The following is a 12,741-nucleotide window of genomic DNA, read 5'->3' as shown; positions in this document are numbered from 1 at the left end:
AGTATACCCCTAGTTTCCAACTTATTTAAGATGTTCAAAGACCCCTCGTCAATCAGTTGGGAAGGGGATAGCCCCTGTAACTTTACATCCTTATTTCCAAGGCTGAACTGCATACACAGATTTTTAGAATTTCATGAAATAGTGCCCAATTCCCTCAACTATTGAATGCCTAGGACCATGTCACAACCTGCTAGCACAAGTACATGGACATCCACTTTAATTAACACACCTTGTATTTTTAGTCTCACGCCCTTACATCCCCCTTCACTGGGCAATAGTTCCCCATTAGCTACCCGTACCTTCACTGTTTCTCTACAATCCACATGCACCTTTCCTCTTTTTACTACAACAGGGTCTAAAAAATTGTGAGTGGATCCAGTGTCAACCAAAATTGTTACCCACTGATTTCCTAGTCTCCCTTTTAGTCTCATTGTTTTTGGGTTTTGTGAACCAGTTAAAGCATGCAAAGATATTTCTAGATTTTCAGTTTGAGTAGGTAACTCTAACACCTCCTGACCAACTTCCTCCTCTTCTTCATCAACCATAATGTCCTTGTCATCCCTCCCAACCAACACTTCCTCCAAAAGGTACAGCTTAGGATTTTGGCATTTGTGTCCAGGGCTCTATTTGTTATCACAATAATAACAAAGCACTTTCTCCCTCCTTTCTTTCATTTGTTGTTGGTTTATTTTCTGGATGGGGAATAGTTTTTTTAGGTTGGTTTTATTTTGATCTATATGGCTGGTGTTTGGTGTTCTCAGGATTCCTGAGTCAGGTGAGTATGAGATGCTAGATCTGGGGCTTTTTCTGGTTATGGAAATGTTTTCTTCTTGTAGTTTGGCCAGACTATAAGCATTGGTTATGCTGGTAGGGTTAAACATCCTCACAAGTACCCTCACTTCATCTTTCAACCCACTTAGGAAACAACTAAGTTTATAATTATCTGATAAGCCCCTTAACCTGTTTGCTAGTGCTTCAAACTTACCTTTGTACTCCTCTACGAGCCCTGTTTGTCTAAGTCTGGTTAGAGATTCCATAGGATCATCATATGCATTGGGACCAAATCTAATCAACAGGTCCTTAGTAAATGAGTCCCAGTCATGTAACTGGCCTGACTCCTCCAGATTTTGAAACCACACCAAGGCTCTTCCCTCCATCTGGAAAGATGCCAATCGAATTCGATGTTGGGATTGAGTATTATGAAATGCAAAGAATTGGTTCATCTTGTAAATCCAGCTTGTAGGATCCTCTCCATGGAAGGTGGGAAAGTCGAGGCGCACCATACGAGCTTGGATCTCTCCTATTGACTATTGATCCCTAGATCTTCTTGCTGATGATTCCCCTTGGAAGTTATTGTGGTGATTCCTCTGCAGCTCCACAGTCAACAAAGCCAGTTGTTGCACAATGGAGTCATTTTGCCTCTTCAACGTTATCATGTCAACTTCCAGAGTTTGATACTGAGAGTCTGTAGATTTCTTTGGGACAGTGAGCCAATCTTGTAATTGATGAAGTCTTGTTCCTTCTGCCATTGTAGTATTTTTGTTTTTCTTTGGCATATAGAGATCGGTGTCTCTCTAAAACCAAAATTGTAACACACCTCTATGGATTACTGTCTTTCTGCAATTGTTCTACTCACTTCGAGGGGAGTGGTTCTCCAAAAAGAGACAAGGGAAAAAGATAGATAGGAAAATACTGTAGAATTCTCATTGATTGTTTTTTCATTACACGTTCCACTTCTTATATTTTGTTTGATGGTAATTGTTTTCCCTCGTAGGTACTTTGCTACAGTGAGTACAATTTGTAAAGACTGACTATGGACTGGACTTAAACAAAATGACTACTTGAAATTGGGCTAAATATACTGAGGTCCAACCCAACACTAAGGCCATGTTTGGTTGTTAAACTCATTTGAGTTTAACTCAGTTCAATCTAATTTTAAGTTAAGTCTAACATCTAAACACTCATATTTCAAATTACTAAACTCATCTAAACTCAAAACCTCTTTACACTTGGGACTCATAACTTTTTTCAATTCAACATTTCTTTACACGTGGAACCCACAAACTTTTTCAACTTCTCATAAATATATATATAAAGTCATCTTAATATCTAAATATATTTAAACTCATTTTAAGTAGATTTTATAAAATTTACTCTACCATCTCAACTCATTACTATTCATAACAAACAAATCTCACCTCAACCCAATTCAATATCTAAATGACTTAGACCGATTTTATTCTGAACCGATACTCACTGGCTCATGACAAGCCAAGCCCACCAGGCCCACGGCCACTTTCACTTTCTAGTTTGTAGGTTACACTTCATCACTTCTGTCTTTCCCTTCCCGAACTCATACCGCTGTCGCCATATCCACTTCTCCTAACCCTAAGGCCTTCAGCTAGTTACAGAAAACGAAATCCACTGGGCTTCGAAAAGCATCTGCAACCGAAATGTCGGACCCTCAGAACTGGGCTTGCCACGCCTGCGGCAACGTGGGCCTAGACGACGGCTCCGACGGCTTCTTCTACTGCGTTCGCTGCGGTGCCCGAGCCGACGACATCATCGACACCGGCGTCGCCGACGAGGACTTCATCGACAAGGGCGGCGATGCTGGTGGCGCAATCTACTTAGCCAGCTACAGTCGGCGCCGCAATCGTTCCGCCATCAAGGCTGAGCCGATCTCCCAGTCCCAGTCCCTTTACGATACCACAAACTCCCTTTCATTCTGGAATACCCTAAACCAAGCTGGCGAAGCCACCCCTAACCCACAGCACCCAGTTAAGAAAGAGGACTACGACGACGGGGTGGGGCCCTCGGGACCCGTGGATTTTGGGAATTCTTCGGGGAAGGGTGTCGGTCCGGGCTTTGAGGATTATTACAACGAGATAAGGATCAGGTACGTGATGGGTGTGCAGCTAATGATTCAGTTCCAGTGCGAGGCGTTGGTAAGGGAATTCAAGGTGAGCCCCTTGATTTGTGGGCTTGCTGGGACCCTCTGGATGAGGTTCGTGGCTAGCACTGGGGTCTTTGACGACGACTGGGCCGACCACGCCATTCAGGACTCCGAAACGCAGCCACCAGGTATAACAGCATCGTTGTAGGTAAATACAAACATGCTCTTATACAAGTTGAAAGTGAATGGGGGCGTTATGTACATATTATGTGGGAATTGATTCTCCACATATGTCTTGCAATGAAATTTGTTGAAGGGAGAATTAAAAATGTGCTTTAGCCTTTATTCGTTGCGATCATGCCGATATTTTTCGATGTTGTATGAGAAAATCCCGGACGTGCTTTTAGGTTTTTGTAGTTCTTGCATATGATTCTTTGCTATTGCCTTAAGTTTTTTTTAAAGTGTTCATATCTTGGATGAAACTAGGTATGCTTGCAAGTTGCAAGATTTTATCATGTTGATTAGTTGCTAAAGATTTGTAACAAGGTGGATGCTGTTCTACCATGGCTTTTTTCTTGTATGTGAATACATTTCTTCCCTGGTTTCAGAAGAACCAGAAGTTTACAAGCCGCGTGCCAAATACAGCACAGAACCTCATAATATGTATGGTCAGCGAGCAGTAATGATCTGGTATAGATCCTTGAAGAAGAAGATACCATTATATTGTTCTTTAGCTGTTTCGCTTCTGGCTTGTCATATTTCCAGGGAAGCAATCCTGCCGACAGACATGGTGAAGTGGTCACTTGAAGGGAGGCTTCCTTTTTTTGCTGCCTTTATTCAAATTGAAAAAAGCATTGGACGGCCATCAAGCGCCTGCCCAGTAAATTCAAATATTATGTTTAGACCTTCTCAAGCTCTTCCATTTCAGAAGTTGGAATCGATGGCAGCATCAATTGCTCAGTCCATAGGCTTGAATTTACCTCCAGTCAACTTTTATGCAATAGCTTCCCGCTATCTCCAGAAGTTATGTCTTCCAATAGAAAAGATCCTCCCTCATGCATGCCGCATACATGACTGGTCAATGTCTCCAGATTTATGGTTATCAACAAATGAGTTGAGGCTTCCCACTCGTGTTTGTGTGATGTCAATACTGATTGTGGCAATACGAATTCTATATAACATACATGGTTTTGGAGAATGGGAAAAGAGTTTGTCTAGTAATGATGGTTCCTCCCCCACATCCAACCCGATAGAAAAATTGGACACAACAGGTGATTCCGATATGGGGGATGATGCTAGTAAGGTATCTGGTTCTCCTTTTCAAAATGTGGATGATTCGACTCCAACTTTTAATAGAAACTTGCCAAAAGTTCAGATGTCTGAGTTGGATGCTGCAGAGCTTCTGCGCAAGCTTGAAGCAAGATATAATGAGATCTCTGACACCTATGGTAATTCTTTTTATTCAGTTTTTTTTTTTTTTTTTTTTTTTTATGAACAACTGTCTTTTGTTAATTCCGATGGTTGTTCTAGTATTGTTGAATTCCCTTGTTCTAACAGCTCTTTTTTTATTTATTATTATTATTTATCTATAGCTACAAAGTTATTAAGTTTTTATCTTCTGTTGACAGAGTATTCCAAGGACTTACCAACATATCTCCAGTACTGTAAAGATGTGATTTTTGCTGGATTAGAACCTTCATTTGAGAATCACGAGGAAGAGAAGCTAATTGAAGAATTTTGGGATTTTTATCAGAATGAGAAGGTAATTTACTGCTTGACATGGGTATTTTTTTTTTTCCACCCCCAAAGGTGTACCCGTAATTGATAAATCTTTGAATTACCTTTGGCTCCTTATTAGCTGAATGATACTTTGTATTGGCCTCCTTAGTTTCTTGGCCTCTTTTTTTACTTGTAAAAAAAAAAAGTTCTTGTCCTTGGGAAGATGAATTGGTAATAGACTTCACCAGTTACATTTTCCCTGTTATTTAGCAATCCAAAACTTTCCATGTAAATAACAATGGTTGTCAGTACAATTTGTACTCTAAAATAATTTGTAGACCTCAGAAATTATGAAGAGAATTTGAAAATGTTGGACAGAATCACGTCAAAGCTCATACGGATTCTTTCTTTTTTAAAAGGTATTATCACATCAAAGCAAATGACTATATGATCTAATCTTTTAAGTATACAAGAACAGAAAACAAGCCTGCTAGCAAAGTAGATGTTTGCCTTTTTTTTTTTTTCTTAATTTGATAGATCTCTGATGTACAGGTCGACATTGCTTTCTCGTACAAAATAGAAAATTAATTTTACTCGTGGAGGTCGAAATTTAGATTTAAAAGCTAGAAACTTGCTTGTATGCGTTCTAACTCTTAGTATCGTATACAACTACTTATAAAAAAAAAATCATACACAACCAAAATGTTAAATCACCAATTATTCCAAAAGTTTAAGGTTATCAGAAAAGGTGAATTTATTATTTCAATTATATTCTTCAACACTTCTCTAGTGCTAGAGACACAAAATGTGGACCTATTTAGGATTCAAACTTAGAACCACTGCTCCGACATTACTCTAAATCACCATTTGCCCCCAAAACTTAGGCTCGTAGGTAAGAGTGGATTTTATAATTGAAATGATTTTCTCTAACACCATCCTCCTTGTTTGCTACTTCATAGATTCATATCAAAAGATTGATGGTGATGCACTCATGGATGACTGTTACAATCTCCTGCCAAATATAAAAAACATAGTTCTTTTTTTGGCAGGACTATGCTATCACAGAAGCCTATATTATTATCTATTTTTTGCCATCAATATTTCATTGAAGATCTCAAGAAGGCATACTGGGACTTACTCCTTTTCAGTTTGCCGGTGTAAAGGATAGATTCATCCTATACTTGTGATTCGAACATGATAGTCTTATCTCTGTTTGGCCATTTGAAGGTTGAGGAGAGTTTTGATGTCTTGTAATCGATCATCTGTTAAGCAGTTTTTTCTGTCATTGTGTGCATAATCTCTGCGGTGGTTTCTCTGGGTTGTGGATACTAATAAGTATATTTGTTAAGCACTTCTGATAGATTCCTCGTATAGTTGTGACTGTACTCTTGTCCCTTCATGTTAACCCTCGCATGAGGTCTAAAGATGATATAGTAAGAGCTCCACTGGATGTCTCCCTTCAAGATTTGTTGTCACGTTAAACTTTCATCTTATATAAGTTCTGTGGGGTTGTTTTTCTGGGGTTTTAGATGGGAATAAACTTATCCTTTGGAAGAACAGTTTGATCTGGTAAATAACACCGATTACTATTTCTAACTTGTAACGAATTGCATGTTTCCCAGGATTCTGAACCGTCAGAAGATTTCAAAGAGGGACAAAATATTGCTTTTAACCAAAAGAGTTCAAGGGATGAAGAATGGGTTAGCCATATGTCTAAAGATAACAAGAACATGAGAGATGAAGCATATGTTGGCGCCACATCCTCAGATGACGGAACTTACCGCGTGGATGGCTCGCAGCAGGGCTTGGATGGTCATGATAATTCTCCTCAGAGTGAAGAGGGTGATCAAAACTCGAAACACAATGATCAAGCTTTAGCTGAAACACTGAAAAGTGAAGCCATCAAACGTCTGAAATTAGACATGGAGGAGAATAGGTTCTGTTACATTCCACCAAGGGTCAATGTGAAAAGATTTGATTACCTTCACTATGTGAGGAAGAAGGACGAGGGAGCCTTTACTTACGTCGCTCATGCGGATTATTACATACTGCTTCGTGCTTGTGCAAGGGTTGCGCAAGTTGACATTCGGATTATGCACATTGGGGTTTTGAGTCTTGAGAGGAGACTGGCTTGGTTGGAAAATAGAATCGACCATTGCTTGCACTTGACGCCACCTAATGTTTCTTGCGAGTTCTGTAGTGATGTTGCATCAGAACATGCTGCTGATGATCCCATTGGCTTTTCAAACTTGAATATTTAAGATTTTTACCACTTCGTTACTTAGACTATCGTGGTGATTAGTTTTCAACCATAAGATCATTTTTATTTTCTAAAATAACAAATTTAAGAGTTTATGGATAATAATACCATTTCAGCATGGTAGGAAAGAACTGAGAATATAACATTTTCCTGAAAAATAAACGATAATGCATGGTTCATGCTAAGATCAAACTCCTATAAAATCCTAGAGCTCGTAAGAGGACTGCGGAATCTTAAACCTCGTGGTTATTTTGTCAAGTTAGATTAGACAATAATCAATGATTTATGGATGAAAGAAGGATCTGACCTACATTTCAGGGCCGAACTGAACTGTATTTGGGCCTCTATTACTTTTAAAAAAAAAAAAAAGTACTTATTCCTCTTTAGCGTATTGGGCTTGGCTCATTACTATCATTACTGCTTGCTTGATTATAATGAACTTAAAAAGAACGTGACACAACTGATTTTAGAGAATATTACAATGATGAGAGCTTAATAAAAAAGGAAGAGGACTTTATTTTAAGGTAAAGTTAAAAATTTATTCCCTCAAATTTATTATGTAATGTCATGTTGGAGGATTAAAATATATCTTTTTGGAAAATGAGTGGTTGTAAGCTCAAGAAGTCAGATACGAAGGTACCTATAAATGATTCATCACTTATTTTTCTCTTCATTTATCAACAAATCATAGAATAAATTATCTAAATTATAATGTACCACACACGCATGGATCTTCAACTAATTTAAAAAAAATATATATATATTTTGCAAAAACTCTTCAATTTCTTCCAAATGCTTCTGGAAATATATATATATATATATATATCTACTCTATTATAATAAATGGTTATCTAACTGTGAATAGTAACTTTTATTATTTTTCCATTAACTTTTGTTATCTTTCCATTAAATTCTATTTTACCAAAAAGTTCTTAAAATTCTTGATCATTTGACTTGTAGCTCTCTTATAGAATTTAATGAATGATAATATTTTATCAAAATGTCCTTAAGACCTTTGACCATTTGACGTGTAACTCTCTTATAGAATTTAATGAATGATCATGTTTTATCAAAAAGTCCTTAATAGTCTCACAGTTAGATACTTTGCTGAAGTTTATATTTTTTTTAATCTTGATGTTTTGTCATTCTTTAACCTTATATTTTCTTTTTACAAACAAATAAACTATTGATTTTTTTACTTTTTTTTATTTAAATCATTATGTCAATATATATTATATATCATTCAACGTCAAGTTACAACAAAAATTTCAACTCCTTAATTTCACCAACCCATAAATATTTTAATTTTTAAATAAACACGTACAGTCTATCTCGACTGTTTGAGAGAATAAACAATGCAATAAAAAAAGAGAGAATAAACAACATCAATTTACGGAAAACAATAAATCTCTGTCATATGTACATTGATTCCGAACTATATATAATTTGACAAGTGATCGAGTTCTTAATTCGTGAACTTGATCATCTATATATTAATCTTGACGATTTCCATATTTCTTTATCAGAATTAGAGAAACATTGCTGTCAGCTCCAATTCGCAATTAAGTTGTCTTCCTTCATTGCATCATAAACCATTTCGCTTCACACTTTTATAAATACTCGTAGTTATTCACCATAAATTATAGAGAAATGCTATAATCATAAATAAATTTTATAAAAATAAGTTCACAAACTGACATAACTTCATGTGATATGTTGTATTTATTTTACAATCTAATGTACCACATCAAATCTAGTCAGTTTGTGAATTTATTTTTCTAAAATTATTTTGTGGCAAAAACATTTAAGGGGTTAATCATATCTTTAAATAGGCTCTAATTCATTTATAGGAGTTGTATTTTGATGTTAATTCTCCCAAGCTATTTCCCTTAAATTGTCATATATATATACCTATAATCTAACACGCGGTACCCCAAACTAAAACAGACTTAGAGCTTAATGACCCATTTGGATAATGAAAGTATTTTATTTTATTTTATTATTATATTTTATTTTTTAAAATTTGTACATAAAATATAATAAATTGTTCAACTTTTTTAAATTCTAAAATAATAATAATATTAAAAAATAATATTTTATTTAATTTTTATCTCAATTTATTTCATCTCACTAGCATTAAATTATGTATATACATATGCATCTATATATTTAAATAATATAATTTTAAATTAGATTGCATTGGATTATGCATATCTAAAAATTTATATAGTTATGAATAATATTTTTATAAATTTAAATGTATACTGTTCATTTTTTAAATCTTTTTTTTTTTTTCTCTCTTCCCTCTCTCTCTCTACCCAAACGGAAACAAAATCCTCTCTTAAAACATTTCTTTCGCTTTTCTCTCTCTTGACACCAACAAAAACAAATAAGAAAGAAAAAAATAGTTTCAGGAAAAAATAATTATTTTACTAAAAAATACATAATTTCATAATCTAATGTAAATTTTTCTTACTATATCAAATTAATTTTTTAAAAATATAATTTTACATATAGAAAAATCAATACCAGTGCTCTCAACTCACTGTCTAAACTAACGGCACCTCAGAAAGAGTGCAAGGAAAGCAAAACAACCACTTGGTCACGCCCACGTACGTACAGTCTATGAGCGAGATCCAGTATGGCGTTTAACAACCACATAAAAATAATTGCATAAACAAATAAACCTAACAATTTCGAAATAAAATAACTACTCTGAATAAGAAAAATAATTAAGCAACACGATCAATTTAAATTTATATAAATATTAACTTCCAAAAGGCTGCCACAAATTAAAAATGAGAACAGTAATATATATATATATATATTCACATTTAAGGCATCAGTGGTATTGATCATTACACGGTGGATGAGATATAAACGAATCAATTATCCCGTCTAATCCTATCAAAGCTTTGTCATTAGCAGCAAAGGAGAAACAAAACTTGCCGCTTTAATCTACAAACCAAATAAGGAAAGGTGGCAGATCGTCAGGGTACCAGCTGCCTGTCTCCTTCCGTCACCTTTCATTAATCAAGATCAGCTCAAATCCTTCTTGCCTTTAAAGCTCAGATAAACCCAAAGATAACATACAAAAATTAAATCTCAGTCCCATCACATTAGCAACAGAAAACGAGTCCCATTAATTACTTGGTGCAAGAACTAAAGAACGCTAACTGCCAAACAAAGCTTTAGGCCGATCGAATGCCCCCCTATATATCATCTTTTATAAGGAGTGCTTATTATTATATATATAAATTTGTTACATTTATCAGGATACTGTAACTATTAGAAAATTTTCTAGCAAGGACAAGGTATTGGAGGTTCAATTTGCCCCAGTACTCCAGGGTACATCAAACCGGCAAACCCCATCAGTGCCATTATCTCTCCAACCAGACCAGGGTGCACGTTTCTGCAAAAGTAGGAATGCCTCTATAAATGAGCAAGGACAGGGTTTGCAGGTGGCAAATCATAACAACTTGCACCCGGAAATTGATAAGCTTCGGTTTTGGACCAAATAAGCATGGGATCTGACCTATTGGGAGACTTTTGCTTTTATCAAACAGATAATAGTAAGTTGAGCCACCAAATTCCACAACGATGTGATCATTAACCCAGAATTGGCGATCAACTTGACGAAAGCAGACGGATCAAATTAAAGAAAGTCATGAATAAAACTAAGCAAGAAAGTCGGCGACAATTAATTAAATCAATATTTGGGATAGCAATTAATTAATCGAACTACACGTCAATTAACAGACAAACTCATAACTAATAAGAATTACTTAGCATTCGTTGTTAACCTCTCTTCTATTCCTCTCCATCATAAAAGGTGAGTAATCAGTAACAATTGATCAGCAAGGCAGACATTTAGAAAAAAAAAAAAAAGGAAAATGAAAAAAAAAAAAAAAGAAGCATGCTTTGTCTTCTCCATATCTTCAGATCAAGATGAAGAAGAGGACCCAGTGGTAGAAACATGAAGATTAAGACTGCCACCTCCATTGTCATCAATCTCCTTTTTGCAGCTATAGGCATTGGTCTCGAAGTTAACTCTATCACCATTCCCATTTTCATCATTGACACTGCTATTATGACCACAACCCAGATCTTTCTTCCTCAAAGGGTTCTTATTGTTGTGCATCCAAACCTTGAGGACCCTCCTATCGATCCCAACCTCATTGCAGAACTCCTCCACCAACATCTCATTGCTCTTCGGCATCTTCCAACCTAGTCTCTCACAAAACAGAAACATCTTCTCCTTTTGTTCCTGAGTGAATTTAGTTCGGAATCTCTTTCTCCCAAGTGGGTTATCTGCCCTCATCACCGTAGGGTGGGATTTTGGGTGGTACTCATCGGACGGTTGAGGAGAGGCGGTGCTGAGAGACATCAACATTTGCGGCATAGACGAGTAGTAGTACTGGGATGGTGGTAAACGTGAGACTGGTGGCGGGGAACATACCGGGCTTGGGCTTGGACTTGGGGAGGAGATGTTGTGGATGCTAAGGATTTTGGGGGTGGGATCTTCACTGCTGCGGCGGTGGAAGTTGCGGTGGCAGCCACAAGCTGCACACTTGAGCGAGGTTGGGTCGGAGTACGTAGCGGTGGGGGAGGGCAAGAACTCCCCGCAGCCGTCAAGGGCGAGGCCACCCATGCTGGCAGCGTGGTTCTTGAGGCATTCTTTGTAGGACACCACCATGACCGGTGCTGCTGCTGCTGCTGGAGGTGGTGGTTGTGCTTGTGGCGAGATTATGGGTTGGCGGTTGTGGGGCTTGAGGGAGCCATTGGCGAAGGATAAGGACTTGAAAGGCTGGGTCTGTGGTGGGGTTTCAGTATCTGTATCTGGGGTTTGGGTGAGAGACGTGTTGGTGGTGGTGGGGTTCAAGTCCATGGCTCAGACAGGCACAAAAAGTTGGGACTTTGAGTTTGGGAGGTTAGGGTTTCCTTAAGTTTGAGAGGATTTCTTTAGGAGTCTAGGACAAAAAAAAAAAATTGGATGTGAAGGGAGAGGGGGGAGGGAGAAACAAGAACTCTAATGGCTTGAGAGACAAATGATGACGATGATAATAGCAGAACATCACATGATGGTGCTGATGATGATTATTATGAGAAGTGAGGTCATGAGGACAAATATCTAAGCTTAAATATGACAATTCGGTTGTGGGGATAAAGGGTGATACGGCTCTGGGGATGGATGCAATTATAAAAATAATAAAACTCCCCCAAATTCCCAAAATCACCACCACTGAAAAAGACTGGGCCTGCAAAACATACTAATTAATGGTGGTTCAAACTTGTTTTCAGCTCTGTAATGGTGGTTCTAATCTTGAGATTAAAAGAGTGAGCTTCGTACATGAACAGATTCGTCTGAATTATCTTGGCAAAGAATATATGCTTTTAAGTCACTGATTTGAATTCAGGGCAGTGTCTTGTACATGGGTCCTAGACAGACAGACACGTAGCTCATGCAACTTGTTGCACAGTACAAACAAGCCCTGCATTCTGCAATACGATTTCTCACTACAGTGTTAACATATTGGTTTGTCTTCTATACCTAAAAATCCTCTCCACCCTCTTATGTCCACTCATGTCTGCCCTTATTATTGTACGATGCTCATGATCTTCATATATTTTGAGTGATTTGTCATTGCACGACTTGGAGTACCTAAGGGTCTGTATTAACAACATTCATGATTCAATTTTGACAATTGTACGAAGTTTAGTTTTATAAAATAACGTTATGAAAAACAGTAGTCGAGTGTTTTGAATTTCCTTCTTCTCTTTCTGGCATTGGTCAAATCTTTCTGATACTTTCCTCATTTTTGTTCCGAAACAACCCACTCCTCCTCCACCTCACGTAATTTCAGCA

At 37.1% G+C, this 12,741-nt stretch overlaps 2 protein-coding genes across 2 annotated transcripts; one reads left to right on the top strand and one right to left on the bottom strand.

Annotated features, from left to right (window-relative positions):
- The first annotated feature begins 2,254 nt into the window (after nt 1-2,254).
- On the top strand, nt 2,255-6,927 carry LOC108988805 (TATA box-binding protein-associated factor RNA polymerase I subunit B). Its single transcript, XM_018962172.2, has 4 exons — nt 2,255-3,084; nt 3,505-4,344; nt 4,525-4,658; nt 6,238-6,927. The coding sequence occupies exons 1-4, from the start codon at nt 2,454-2,456 to the stop codon at nt 6,874-6,876; spliced, it is 2,244 nt and encodes a 747-aa protein (XP_018817717.1). The 5' UTR covers nt 2,255-2,453; the 3' UTR covers nt 6,877-6,927.
- Nucleotides 6,928-10,627: 3,700 nt separating this feature from the next.
- On the bottom strand, nt 10,628-11,978 carry LOC108999566 (zinc-finger homeodomain protein 11-like). The gene has a single exon (XM_018976469.2). It carries the CDS (start codon nt 11,761-11,763, stop codon nt 10,819-10,821), a length of 945 nt encoding a protein of 314 aa, XP_018832014.1. The 5' UTR covers nt 11,764-11,978; the 3' UTR covers nt 10,628-10,818.
- Nucleotides 11,979-12,741: the final 763 nt, after the last annotated feature.

This window comes from Juglans regia, chromosome 13 (assembly GCF_001411555.2).
Source record: "Juglans regia cultivar Chandler chromosome 13, Walnut 2.0, whole genome shotgun sequence".
NCBI classification, from domain to species: domain Eukaryota; kingdom Viridiplantae; phylum Streptophyta; class Magnoliopsida; order Fagales; family Juglandaceae; genus Juglans; species Juglans regia.
This window is presented reverse-complemented; position numbering and strand designations above follow the sequence as displayed.

What these genes read in the sequence shown, in the direction of transcription:
- LOC108988805 (XM_018962172.2), top strand. Translation starts at nt 2,454, where the DNA reads ATGTCGGACCCTCAGAACTGGGCTTGCCACGCCTGCGGCAACGTGGGC. An exon ending in CTCCGAAACGCAGCCACCAG is followed by an intron (nt 3,085 to 3,504) that starts GTATAACAGCAT and finishes CCCTGGTTTCAG; the next exon opens with AAGAACCAGAAGTTTACAAG. An exon ending in TGAGATCTCTGACACCTATG is followed by an intron (nt 4,345 to 4,524) that starts GTAATTCTTTTT and finishes TTCTGTTGACAG; the next exon opens with AGTATTCCAAGGACTTACCA.
- LOC108999566 (XM_018976469.2), bottom strand. Translation starts at nt 11,763, where the DNA reads ATGGACTTGAACCCCACCACCACCAACACGTCTCTCACCCAAACCCCA.